This window comes from Mastigoproctus giganteus, chromosome 8 (assembly GCF_048544385.1).
Source record: "Mastigoproctus giganteus isolate SK-2022 chromosome 8, ASM4854438v1, whole genome shotgun sequence".
NCBI lineage: Eukaryota > Metazoa > Arthropoda > Arachnida > Uropygi > Thelyphonidae > Mastigoproctus > Mastigoproctus giganteus.
Genome location: NC_143582.1, coordinates 23,291,734 through 23,303,912, shown reverse-complemented (window position 1 = coordinate 23,303,912; position 12,179 = coordinate 23,291,734). Strand labels below are relative to the sequence as shown.

Here is a 12,179-nt window from a genome sequence, read left to right as displayed (position 1 = left end):
GAATGTTGGTTGTAAATGCCGAAGAGGCCACCTAGGGATAGAAAAAAAAAAATCATTTGAACGAACTGTTGGTTTTATTCGGTCTACCACTCTCTCATTGTGGGTTGATAAATATGGCGCATGTTTACAGCATTGTAATAGGGATAAAGAAGTGGGGGGAGGGAATTCTCTGGTACTTTTAAAACATTTTTTTTTTTTAATCATTTCCGTGTAAGGCGGGGAAATTCATTAGCATGTTGCCATCACAGAGTCTAAGTGCGTTTCAGAATCCAGCTGTTGGAGCGATAGACTTGGTACGTTGTAACCCCTTTCTTCAGACACCGGCATAAGCAATTAAATTCTCATTCATCATGGCGAGCTGTCAAGGAAATTGTAAAAGTCTATCTAGACAAAAGAATGGGTGAAAAGGGTACAGAGTACAATAGTTACTGGAGAGATGCGCTAATTCCATCATTTCGTCTCCTGCCACACAGGGTACTCATTGGTTTATTATGTACGCAAATTTCCAGTCTCCTGCTACGTTCTGTACAATAAAGCTAAGTATAAACAGGGTTCCCAAGTAAAGAAAATAATAAAACTTCCTTTTTTAAGCAAGGTAATGGTCGTAAGCAGTAGCCAACCCTAATTAGATCTAAGTATGGTTCTATATAAACGGAAACTAATGTTAAGATGAAAGCATTGGACATGACATCTTATGATACTTTAATTTAGGCCCCCGGACGGAAAAGGGCCCAAATTCAAAAAAGGGAGCCACTCAATCCGAGAAAGGAGAACTACTCCTTGGTATCCTTTTCCTCGACATTAATTCTCGTACTTAGGACGCCTAAATTCTAAGACAAAACCTTACTTTCTCAATTTAGCGCATAGAGTATAGCTTGTAGTTCACATCTTTAATGATTCGACCAGTTTTTGAGTAATAGTAGACAACAATTATAAGGAGAAATATCGTCTCCTTAAGGTTTTGCGCCCCCCCCCCCCTACAAATTCTATTCAGATATGAGGGCTGTGTAAAAGATAGTGGCAATACCACTGCGCGTGCACAAGGAGACAAAGTTGAAATCAGGAGTTGTTTGGGAGTGCCGATGCTGTGTGCATCAGAAATGCTTAATAATAGGTAATGGTAAGCATTTGAGGGATTAATTAATGTTGCAGTTAGGTTCTATCAGAACTTTAAATACCTATTTGCGCCATGAATATTATTTCACAAGTGATGTATGTAGAATATGCGAATACAAACAGGCAGTGATCTAGTAGGTGATAAAATTTATATATGCCCTGATTGTGAGCGCGCGTAGTTGGCTGTTTAGTTCTCAGAAAATCACATCTCTATACATGAAGTCAGATGTCACTTGAAGATATTTTAAAACAAAACCATTGGGTATGGGTCATCAGTTTATTTATCGGATAAACAACCATTTCACAGGATACTAGACGCATATAAGACCATTACCATACAACTATTCCATATCAAAAGATCAAGTCAAAGAGATTGGCAGCCAGTGTCAGTAAAGGATATTTTTCATCCCAGGCGATCTCAGATTTGCGCCCGTAGTAACTTTCGTTAAGCACACAGGAAAGAAACGTTGTGTTTTTTTACTTATATTATGTAATTTTATCTAAAATTTGTTAGAATTTGCTGTACCTCTAGATGTTAGCACCCTAGGCAATCGCTAAGGTGCGTATCGGTAGCGCCGTCCCTCTTTGTAGCCCATTTGATTACAAGAGTAGATCTAGAGACTGTCTTCGGTTTAATAGAGCACATTCTAATATTAACTAATACAAAAAGTTATGAATCTTTCGCAATTGGCATCAACAAATAATTAAACATGAACCTCACGAAGCCATGCATCCAGACTGTCTCGTGTCCAACACCCATGAGGCTGGAGGTGGTATCATGGTATGGGATTCTTTTGTTGGTACGGACTGAGTTCGCTTATACCATTAGAAGGTAGTGTTATCCCCCAATGATTATCTTTCTGTCGTATCGAACCGACTTGACTCTGCAATGCTTTACTTTCACCAGATTGCGACGGATTCTTTCAAGACGAGAACGTAAATATCCACCATGCAAAAATATGTAAATGAATTGTTCGAGGTACAATATCAAAATCTACTGTGGCCACCTAATTTTAAATGTCTGAGATATTCTGGAAAGAATAGTATGGCTTCTCAGTTCCCCACCAATAGATGATGGAATAGATGATACAGTAGATGATGGACGAATAGTCAAATCTGGAGCTAAACTCCCTCAGCATCTAGCGCAATCCATGCGACTACGTGCAAGGGTAGTTCGGGTAAAAGATACTCATTCTACTAGATATTGAATAAAGGTTTCTAATTTTATGGCTAGTGAGTGTAACATGTGCCAGTATTTACATAATACGGATTCGGACAGGAACACTAATGAATGTATAACATTCATCATAACTAACAATGTGGGAGTAATAAAACACTAGAATATAGCATATAAAACAGAGAGAGAGAGAGAAAAAGACACTTTCTTTGCTTCTTCACATGGCATCGTCTAGTTAGTGTATTTGTATGAGAATTTCAGTGACAGAACTGAGACATCAAGAATTGATCCAGTATGAGTGTGTTTTTTCTTAGCTGTGATAAAAATGCATCGGTAATGGAACAAAAATAACAACTATCGACTTTATCGACCATGGCCATCAACGTAAGCGCACTATCGCAACCATCTGCTCTTCTGTGTAACTTTAAAACGTTCTTTTCTCCTATTTTCTCCCTCCAAGGAGCCTACAATCAAACCTATCGCGGGTCGTAATGAGGGTTTAATGATCTATTAATTACTAGAAAGTACTCACAGTAATCACTCGGTCTTAAAGGCCGTTTCACATTGGGAATATCGATGGCCATTCATTCTTTTTGCTGCAATAGGACTGCAGATTGCACTAGTAAGAGAAAGAGAGAGAGAATAAGAATCATTTAAATAGCACTTGCATATACAAGATGAACCTCTAGGCCTAATATGGCTCTTTCACTTAGCAAATTCCCTATCAAAAATAATAGAATATTCCTTAGTTCAAATATTAAATTCTCTTTTCGTCTATTAACTTCATATGCGCTCCTGTCCCCCACATCTAGATAAAGAATTCTTAAAAAGGAAAAGTTCCTCGATTTAATATGGTTTAATCCGGGTCAGCAGTTACTATGGAAACTGTACTAATATGGAATCCATGTATATTATTATGAAGCGGCAAGTTTAAACAGTACAAAATGAAACGGGTGTATAAATAAGTTTGCAGTTATTAATTAAAAAGTTAATAAAATATATCTTATTTCATTAATTAAAGTTTAATATAAAAATCTACAGTTTGTTATAAAAATTAAACACAGATTTGAAGTTATATATTTAAAAACGAACTATGTTAGCAAGGGCCTGATGTATTATTAATAATTATTTCCCCAAATTTTAATAATTTAAAAAAAAATTAATATAATGAAAATAAAACTTAAATTTGTATGTTCATGTAGAAATGATGCAATGTTTGTGACCGAAATGACCTTTTAGTTGCCCTTTCTTGAACTGTCAGTTGTTTTTGATGCGCGATAATGTATGGTAGCACTAGTTGCACTTTGCTGTATCTGAGGCTCAAAAAAAAAGTTAAAATAAATAAATGTTTCTAAAATAAGCAATTTCCAACTAACAGTTGCCGAACTACTAATTAAATTAACTGTAAAGACTGTCTAACTGCAAATGGAATAAAGTTAGCAGTTACTAGCAGGCTGAAAGTATATTTTTATTCTTACCGGTAACGCTACCAATTTTTTTTCGATATTGACTCAATCACTAGGACATTATTAAATAATAAGAGTAATACTGTTAAAATGCACTTCAAAATATTCTTTAAAAAGTTGTGTCAAGCTGAACGTTATACTGGAAACATAATCCGAATTATTTTTACCGGATCTCCTTATCGGCTTACTTTCTGCACTGGTTATTGGGACAAAATGGACTATGAAGAAGACACCAAAAATGGGTGAATGGGACTAGTTATAAAAAGCTAGGGCGAAGTAATTTTTTGAACCTTTAAGTATAATAGATATACAGTAAAAATAAATAAATGGCATTCTACCATCCGGAAATAGTAAGCAGCACTCTTAATGATCGAGTGTCTTTAATAAGAATCCATGGAAAAAAGAATAACATCTCTTTATAAAAAGATGCGTACAGGACCATTTTATCCTTTAATGTCTTTTCGGGTAGCACGATTTAAATTGCGCAGATATTACGTTTTAATTGTCACAGAAAAGTAAACCTCCTCTGCAACGAGTTACCCTGATATTGTACCACTCTCAAATAGATAGCCTTAAAAAAAAAAAAGGTTAACTATTTGTTCGAAAAATTAGACCGTTATGACAGCCTGTTTCAAACAGGTGGACTCCAGTGGTACCAAACAGACAAAACTCATAAGTTCCGATGTGAACTGCCATGGGGTATAAGGAATCAAAGTTGCAATATAACTAAGGCTATTTTTTTTTTCTGAGTTGACAGAGATCACCTGCTTTCTCATGAGGGACCATTTAGTGCTGAAACAGGCTGTCACAGCAGTGTTTCAATGGTCAATTAACAAAATGGTCATTTGGCAAAACTAGTTGTTTGAAAGCAGTTCAATATCAGGGTAACTCGTTCCAAAGGCCAGTTTGTTCTGCTGTAGAAATTAAGACTTGCTAATATAGTTGGGAAAGGACGTTGCGTGGTTGTTTTCCATTAAGATTATTACTATATTTAATACCACGTGAAATTAATAATATAGTTTATTAAGCTATTCGCCTAAACTACTATACATTAAGGTGACGTTTCAGGTATCTTACCTATACCCACCATCAGACCATGCTGCTGACAGACTCCTCCTGCCGATTCTCCCAGAATCCACATCAGGTTTCTAGGAGCACCGGCAGGAGAAGTCTGTTAGGAGCATGGTCTGATGACAAGTATCGGTAAGTGGCTGAAACGTCACCTTAATGTATAGTAGTTTAGGCGAATAGATTAATAAACTATATTATTAATTTCACGTGGTATTAATTGTAGTAATAGGACTATTGTATTATCTACGCAGTTTCAATTATTTTGGCCACAAAAACAGATGAAGGGATAAGATATTCCTTTCATCATTTTATAATTTCTCTGAGGCAATAAAGTTTTTGCTATATAGCAACTTTGAATTTCTCTCTTTTAGTGCTATTCAGTAAACTTCGTAACTTAGTTCGAACTGCTCCTACAAATTACTGCTATGAGACTGGCTAACAGAATTGGACATAAATTGGTTGTACAGCGCTTTCGTGTTTTTTTTTTTTTTTTTTCTAATAAAATAAAACACGAAAAATGACACTAATACCTTCAAAATTAAGAGCACTGCCATATAAAAAAATACTAACTTTTACATTATTTTTGCCCTTCTATTCTCTGTATTTCAAATTAAAAACGCAATTTAAAAAATAGGATCTCGAAGTTAGAAAATACTTAATGCTCTTTCAGGCTTTTCAAAATCTTGAAAATTGAGAGCAGTTTGCTACCCTCTAATTTATTTTGCGGACAAGATTTTCTTTTACCGCAAGTAGCCTTGGTATTGCACTACTTCTAAACAGAAGGCAAGTGTACAGAGTCCAATAATGATATTACCTCTGCTAAAACCACATTAAATTACTAGTCAGGCATTATTTACTTTAACTACGTATATTTAGTTAAGAAAAATAACTTATAAAGAATTAATCTGATCTCCGATGCAAACCGAATCCAAGTCCTTTTCTAAACAGGCAGTGGCGGTTCCAGGAGGTTAAAGGGTTATAACCCTCTCCCTTATGATCAAACTAATGTGAATTTTTTACTGCAGTCATGGGTGACAGAACTAAACCATCAAAGAACTGTTATATTTCCCCCCCCCCAAAAAAAAAACCAACCTAGCACAAAATCTCACATATTCATTATGGAAAAAGAACGAATATCCTTCCAATATCAAATCCACTTCATTAAATCTATTAATTTTATGATAATCCCCTCTCTCTTCTGAAAGCTAAGCCATAATATGTTCCCTCCATTTTCTCTGACAGCTCTATTAAAAACCTGCATTTTCCATTCATCCAGCCACTACCCTCTCTCCCTTCCGACAGTAAAGGGTTTTGTACAAATAAGCCCCGCCCATAGACCCAACACGGTTCGCGGAGACAAGAAAGTATACGGAAAGTGAGAATTTATGTCTGAGGTGAGATGTTGGTGTATACATTTTCTACGGGCCAAATGGCATTCTCCATAGGGGTGGCATGAACAGAATTATAATGCTGACCTTTTGTTTACATACCCACACGCACAAACACGCGTGCGCACCTGTACTGTTATTTTATTTATTTATTTTTTCGCTTTGTTTTTGTTTTAAAAAGCCGTAACAGCAAATTTATGTATAAAACTAGAGGCAAGGATGTAGTCGCGATGTTCTTTAGTTTATTTTTGGTTAATAAATACAGGAAGGTCAATCTGATACATTTACACTAGTAATGCCAGCTGAGGCCTATCCGAATACGCTACGTATTAATAATATAAATATTACCATTTGTGAAAGGGGAAGAAGTAATGAAATATGACCGCTTTACTTCAAGAATTCCTTATTTTTATTATTCTTATGTTGAAAAGCTAACTTTAAGTCGTCATAATAATAAAGATTTAGAAGGTATTACCAAAAATCTTGTAGCCATCATCTTATAAAAAGAAAGGTGTTTGAATAAATCTCCGTTTACTATCCAAAACAGGAAAACAAACTTATTCATTTCTTGATTTTTAATTAACTTAAAGAATTCAAAGTTATTTCTTATAAAAATATTTGCAAAACTAAGCTGTAATGATATCTCTTTACATTTGACTTCAGCACCATAGCTAACTAGATCAAGTGAGGAATGCTAGACATTTCCAGACTTTAAAAGCGCGAATCAGCAGTTGACGTCATTGTAATCGAAAGTTTCATTTAAAAATAAGCTGAAATTTATAAAGATAATTGTTGCAAAAATATTAAAAATAATCTACACTTTTCGACTTCAATCAATATACCTGTCCAGTTTCTCTTGTAAAGTCTAGCAACTTGCAAGAGCTCAGTAGGAATGTAAAGAGATATCGATTGTTCGGTCTTTGTTACACGAAGATTTTTATAAAATTTATATTTAAATACTATAAATTTATTATTTTAATATGTTTGGCATTAAGTTTGTCTTATTAAAATCGATTTGGTATCGATTTTAATAAGACAGACTATGCCGTTTCTCGGTTGTAAAGTCTTTACAAGTGAGAAGATTCCAGACTTTACAAGTGAGAAGCTGGATAGTTTGGAAACTCTTAAATGTATAAAATTTATATTTAAATTCTGTAGGTTAATTTTAGGAATAAAATAAACTTAATGTTTTAACTTGTTTAGTATTAAGGTATCGATTTTAATAAAACAAACTGTACAGTTTCTCGCTAGTAAAGACTATTTCCAGACTTTGCAAGTGAGAAGCTGGATAGTTTGAAAACTCTTAAATGGATAAAATTTACATTTAAATTCTGTAGGTTAATTTTAGAAATTAAATTAATTTGTTTTAATTTGTATGGTATTAACGTATTGATTTTAATAAGACAGACTATGCAGTTTCTTGCTTGTAAAGTCTGACATTTCCAGACTTTACTAGTGAGAAGCTGGATAGGTTGAAAACTGTGAAGTGCTCATTTCTACATACTATAATCCGTCGGTATACTTAAAAGAAGTCGAATATGCTGACAGATCACGTTCCCTTCTGGAATTATGTTAATAAACTCCTTTTTTATGTTACAATTATAGTCCACAAAATATGCAGCAAATTACAAAAGTATGGGGAAAAAACTATGTTCATGTTCCGTCGCTAATAATATCATCTTATCTTAATATCATCAAGCAATAAGTCTGTTAACAAGTGCTATGAAAAATGCACATAATTAGGAGTGTGCACTCTCCAGACTCTCCAAAAAAAAAGCGCTTTAATGAATTTGTTTCCAATACCCTACCTGAAAGTAGCGATGACAAGATAGGCGTTATAAAAATATCCAAATATTAAGTATAATGCCAAACCTATGATAAAGATTTATTGTATTCGTGAAGGAGTTTTGATGAAACCAACCCCCTACATAATAGAATAATGTTATAATGGGGTTATAAATTTTCGATTGTTAGTGGCATCCCCTGATATCCAGAGGACACTAGAAGGAAGGCCATGATTGTACATCAACACTCGAATAATTACTAAGCAAGCAGATGGATGGTGAAGCTAAGAATAATGGTGTTTATAAGAATGATGCATATGTGTGTGTGTGTGTGTGTGCACGTGAGAAAGAGCGAGAAAGAGACTGTTAATGTATAAGTCATCTGCCGAATACAAACTATTCAATTTGCAAATATAATGAGGTTATAGATTAAGTAATAACAAATCAAGAATTTGTTTTCAGCTATCTAAAAGACAGAAAGAAGAATGTGAGAAAAAAGGTTCTAAAGAGAGAGGAGATGATTAAGGAATGGGGAAAGAAACGTATGAAGCGGGAAAGAGAGAGAGAGAAATGAAAGAAAACAGAAGGAAAGAAGATAGTCAAAAGAAAGACAGGAGCTGAGAAGGAGATAAAATGATGATTAAAAATATAAAAAAAGAAACTGGGAAGAGAAATATTGTAATAAAATGGGAAAATTAAAAATAATTTTAAATGCAGTGGAGCTTGAAGTGCATGGTGTTTTTGTATCCTTAAAAGTATGTGAAAAGCGTAATAATCCACGGGGGAACCTTACTCTCTCCTCCTGAGAGGGACTAACTACAGTCCCGAATGAAGAGGCCTTTAGAAATTCCTCGAGTCGAAGGGAGTCTAATCAAGAGTTCTCCAAACGAGTGGCAGATGATGATTGTGCTGAGTTGCCATGGAGACTCGAAAGAAAGAAAAAAGATAAAAGAAAGACAGAAGAGGGGAAGAGTGACACATTATCAATAGATATTCTGATATTGGAAATTCTCAATACATGTTGCACGTAATTTCTAGGTGAAATAGGACACTAGAAAGCATTTCAATTTATTTAAATATGTGGAAACAAAACGTGGTAAGTGAAAATCCCCTCTCCTCCCCTCCCCCATGCGATCTTGCTAAAAGGTGACTACCAATTTTTTTCGGTAACCTTCACTGACGCGAGAATTAAACGGTTATAGCTTGCTTGCCAGATGTAACTGCAGAGCGCTGTTGTGGGGTGTCGAAGACAGACCGCGCTGCATATTTGTACCGAACCGCCAAACAAACAAAATATTGACGAAAGCAAGAAAAATCGCTTTCTTTGCGTCTTCGAGTTCGTGTTCGGTATCCCCCTGTACGCTAGACTTCACAGGATCTTTCGCCAGGGGCGTGGCGACAGAACCAGGTCGGGGATGGGAGAATCACGATCTGCAATCCGGGATCCATCCCCGCCCGCTATATATCGTCGGCAATGTCACCCGCGGCTAGTTCCCGCCAGCTGCATAGGGAGGGGGTTGCTACGTCTGGCTCCACTCCACTCCCGGGCTACTTTATAATTACATTAATTGTAGTGCGCGCGTGAGATCGCCGGACCCGGCCTCTGACAGGCCGCCAGCAACCCTGCCTACACAACGGAAACTTGGGCGCATCGGCCTTTTTCACATAGCAGGTTGCCTAACATTGTCTTCTGCCGTGTATAACAATATATGCAACTTCTTCTGCGTAGTACTCAGGTGATAATGGAAGGAAACGGTTGATACCATCCTGATTTCCATTCTCCCCTTTATTATTATTATTTTTTTAATTTATTTTCGCTCATTCAATTCACAGCGAAAACAATTATGGAAGGCTTCTTTTATCCGATAAAAATGTGCTGAAAAAATTAATATCAATTTATATCATAAAACAATTAATATCGTAGCAAATTAACATCAAAGCAAACAGCACAAAATCCATTAAAGTGTTATTTTCAATGTGGAAGAGAGAATTTGGAAATTAGCGCCCTCTGAGATTTCAGTTTCGAAAAGTGAATATGGAAATTAACGCCCTCTGAGATTTCAGCTTTCAATTTTAAATTAATTATCTAAATTTCCTATAACTTTAGCACAATTCCGCAATTTATTTATTTTATTTTTTTTTTAATATTTGCGAATATTTTGAGTCGCGCCTTTAGAAAACTTCGCAAAATAGAAATAGTAAATAATTTGGGGCAGCTTCCAATTCATTTTTTCTAAGCAAGAACTCTTCCTAAGTGTCCCTTTTACCTGACTCCTGTGTGGAACATATCAGTTGTCAAAGTGCTTAATTCTTTCACGGTGATCAATCAATATAGTGATCACGTGATATCCACTGGCTTAATTAACTTATAGAATCTTTTTGTTGGCATTATACGACATGGGGGAAAAATACCTTCCCGTGGAGGCTGTTCTAACAAAAAATTACCTTCCCAAAGGCATTTTTTTTTGTTAGAACATTTTGCTGGTGGTTGGCCGTGATGGGTCACATTGCTAAATATTGTACATCTGTTATTGAACTGGTCAGTGCCTTTTCACCATATTTTGTTGGTATTGAACTGTCCAAGTCGATAATTGGCATCGTTTTAATTGTATCTGATATTGTGAATACCTTCATAACGAGTGACCGAGGTATTGCACAGCTTTGAATAAGTAACGCTTCACCAGTGGAGAAGACGGACAGGTCACTACGAACAAAATATGGTGCAAAGACACTGACTCGTTCAATAGTGAATCTTAAGCGTAGTCTCATGCTTCATGCAAAATAATTGTATATTTATATATGCCTATTGTATATTTTGTACAAATTTCTAGTAATACTAATATTTCTCTTATGTCTGATAAGTCTTTTAGGATGAAACTGGCTTCATTCTGTAAACCATGTGTTTTTTTACAAAACATGCAGAAATGGGTTGCAAGAGTCTACTTTCGCCAAAAGATTCCATATCTTTTTGAAGCATTTTTTACGTTGATGAGTCTTCTGATTAAAGTTGTTGAAAAGGAATCTTTGCTGATTTTTCAACACTTCAGAACAATCGCGTGATGAACAATGTAGCGATGTTTCCTAACATTCTGACCAACTTCATTTTACTGATAATACCCTTCTTATTATTCACCACGGACCAAGTCGTTTCAAACTTGTTAACTAGTCTGCTTATTGCAAACATACGTGGAGTTTTCCTGCGCCATGCAGGAAATTCATTCTCCAGTCTTACTCAAAATTGACGCTGAACTTGGATAACACTCAGGACTCAATCATTGAAGGGGAGGAACAGCGTCTCAAAACACAGGTGGTTAGCAGAAGGGTTTGTACTAATGAACATCAGGGTCTTCGCAGTAGCACAGTGGTTATAATCACTAACTTCCCCACACATAATGACGTGAGGGACTTTTATGGGTTTCGTTCACTCCATGGATGAGTTAGTTGATTTCAGGAGAGGTCCATTCATACTTTGCTCCTTGATTTTGCAATGTACGTATCCGTGTCCACGTACGTTACTCTAGAATCACAGCTGTTAGTTGTAATCAACATATGAACAGTTTACACAGCGAAAACTGTTACCACCGCGCACAATTTACGTCTCGAACAAATCGGCCATCGTTGTGAGCTTATGATAAAGTTCCAAGAAGAGCATTTGCTGAATTTACGAACCTAAGCAGATAAATACGTAAACAAAAGGTTTAATTTGCAATAGGAAAGTAGTACTAACGTTATCCTCTCCAATAAGTATATAAAAATAAATGTAATTTTAAAACTAACCCTGGATTTCAACTGGTAGAATCTCTGCGTACAGTACAGTCTCCATAGTTGGTGCCTTAAAACTGTCATATTAGGGACACCCAAGAGCGATCTCATCTGTTCTTGTGTAACATGTCCATGAATTGCGCGTGTTCCCTAGTGCTTGTTTTGCTGGACGAAAAAGTTTCCGATTGCGTATATTCCTAGTTTAGCATATAATTAAAATCTACTTTAAAGAACAAACAAAAGCTCTACAAAATGTCAACTCTATCAACAAGCTAGGGCACAGTTCATAAATATGAACTGACAAGCCCACAATGAGACAGTAAGATCGTATTTCAGAAAAGGCATATCACTTTGCTCTCAGCCAAAAGGGGAAGAAGCATTGGAAAGGGATATCAAATAAAAAAAGTACGGAAAA

The 12,179-nt window shown here is 35.8% G+C and overlaps 1 protein-coding gene across 5 annotated transcripts in view; it reads right to left on the bottom strand.

The window, feature by feature from the left end:
* Sobp (Sine oculis-binding protein) overlaps positions 1-12,179 on the bottom strand; it is a 190,448-nt gene that overhangs the window by 70,874 nt on the left and 107,395 nt on the right. The window contains exon 2 of one of the 5 annotated variants that reach the window (XM_090379731.1): positions 2,826-2,912. The exons of the other annotated variants lie outside the window; for them this stretch is intronic. Within the exon in view, the coding sequence (XP_090235857.1) occupies positions 2,826-2,877 (52 nt within the window). The 5' untranslated portion in view covers positions 2,878-2,912. The remainder of the gene's footprint in view (positions 1-2,825; positions 2,913-12,179) is intronic. 5 annotated transcript variants of the gene reach the window in all.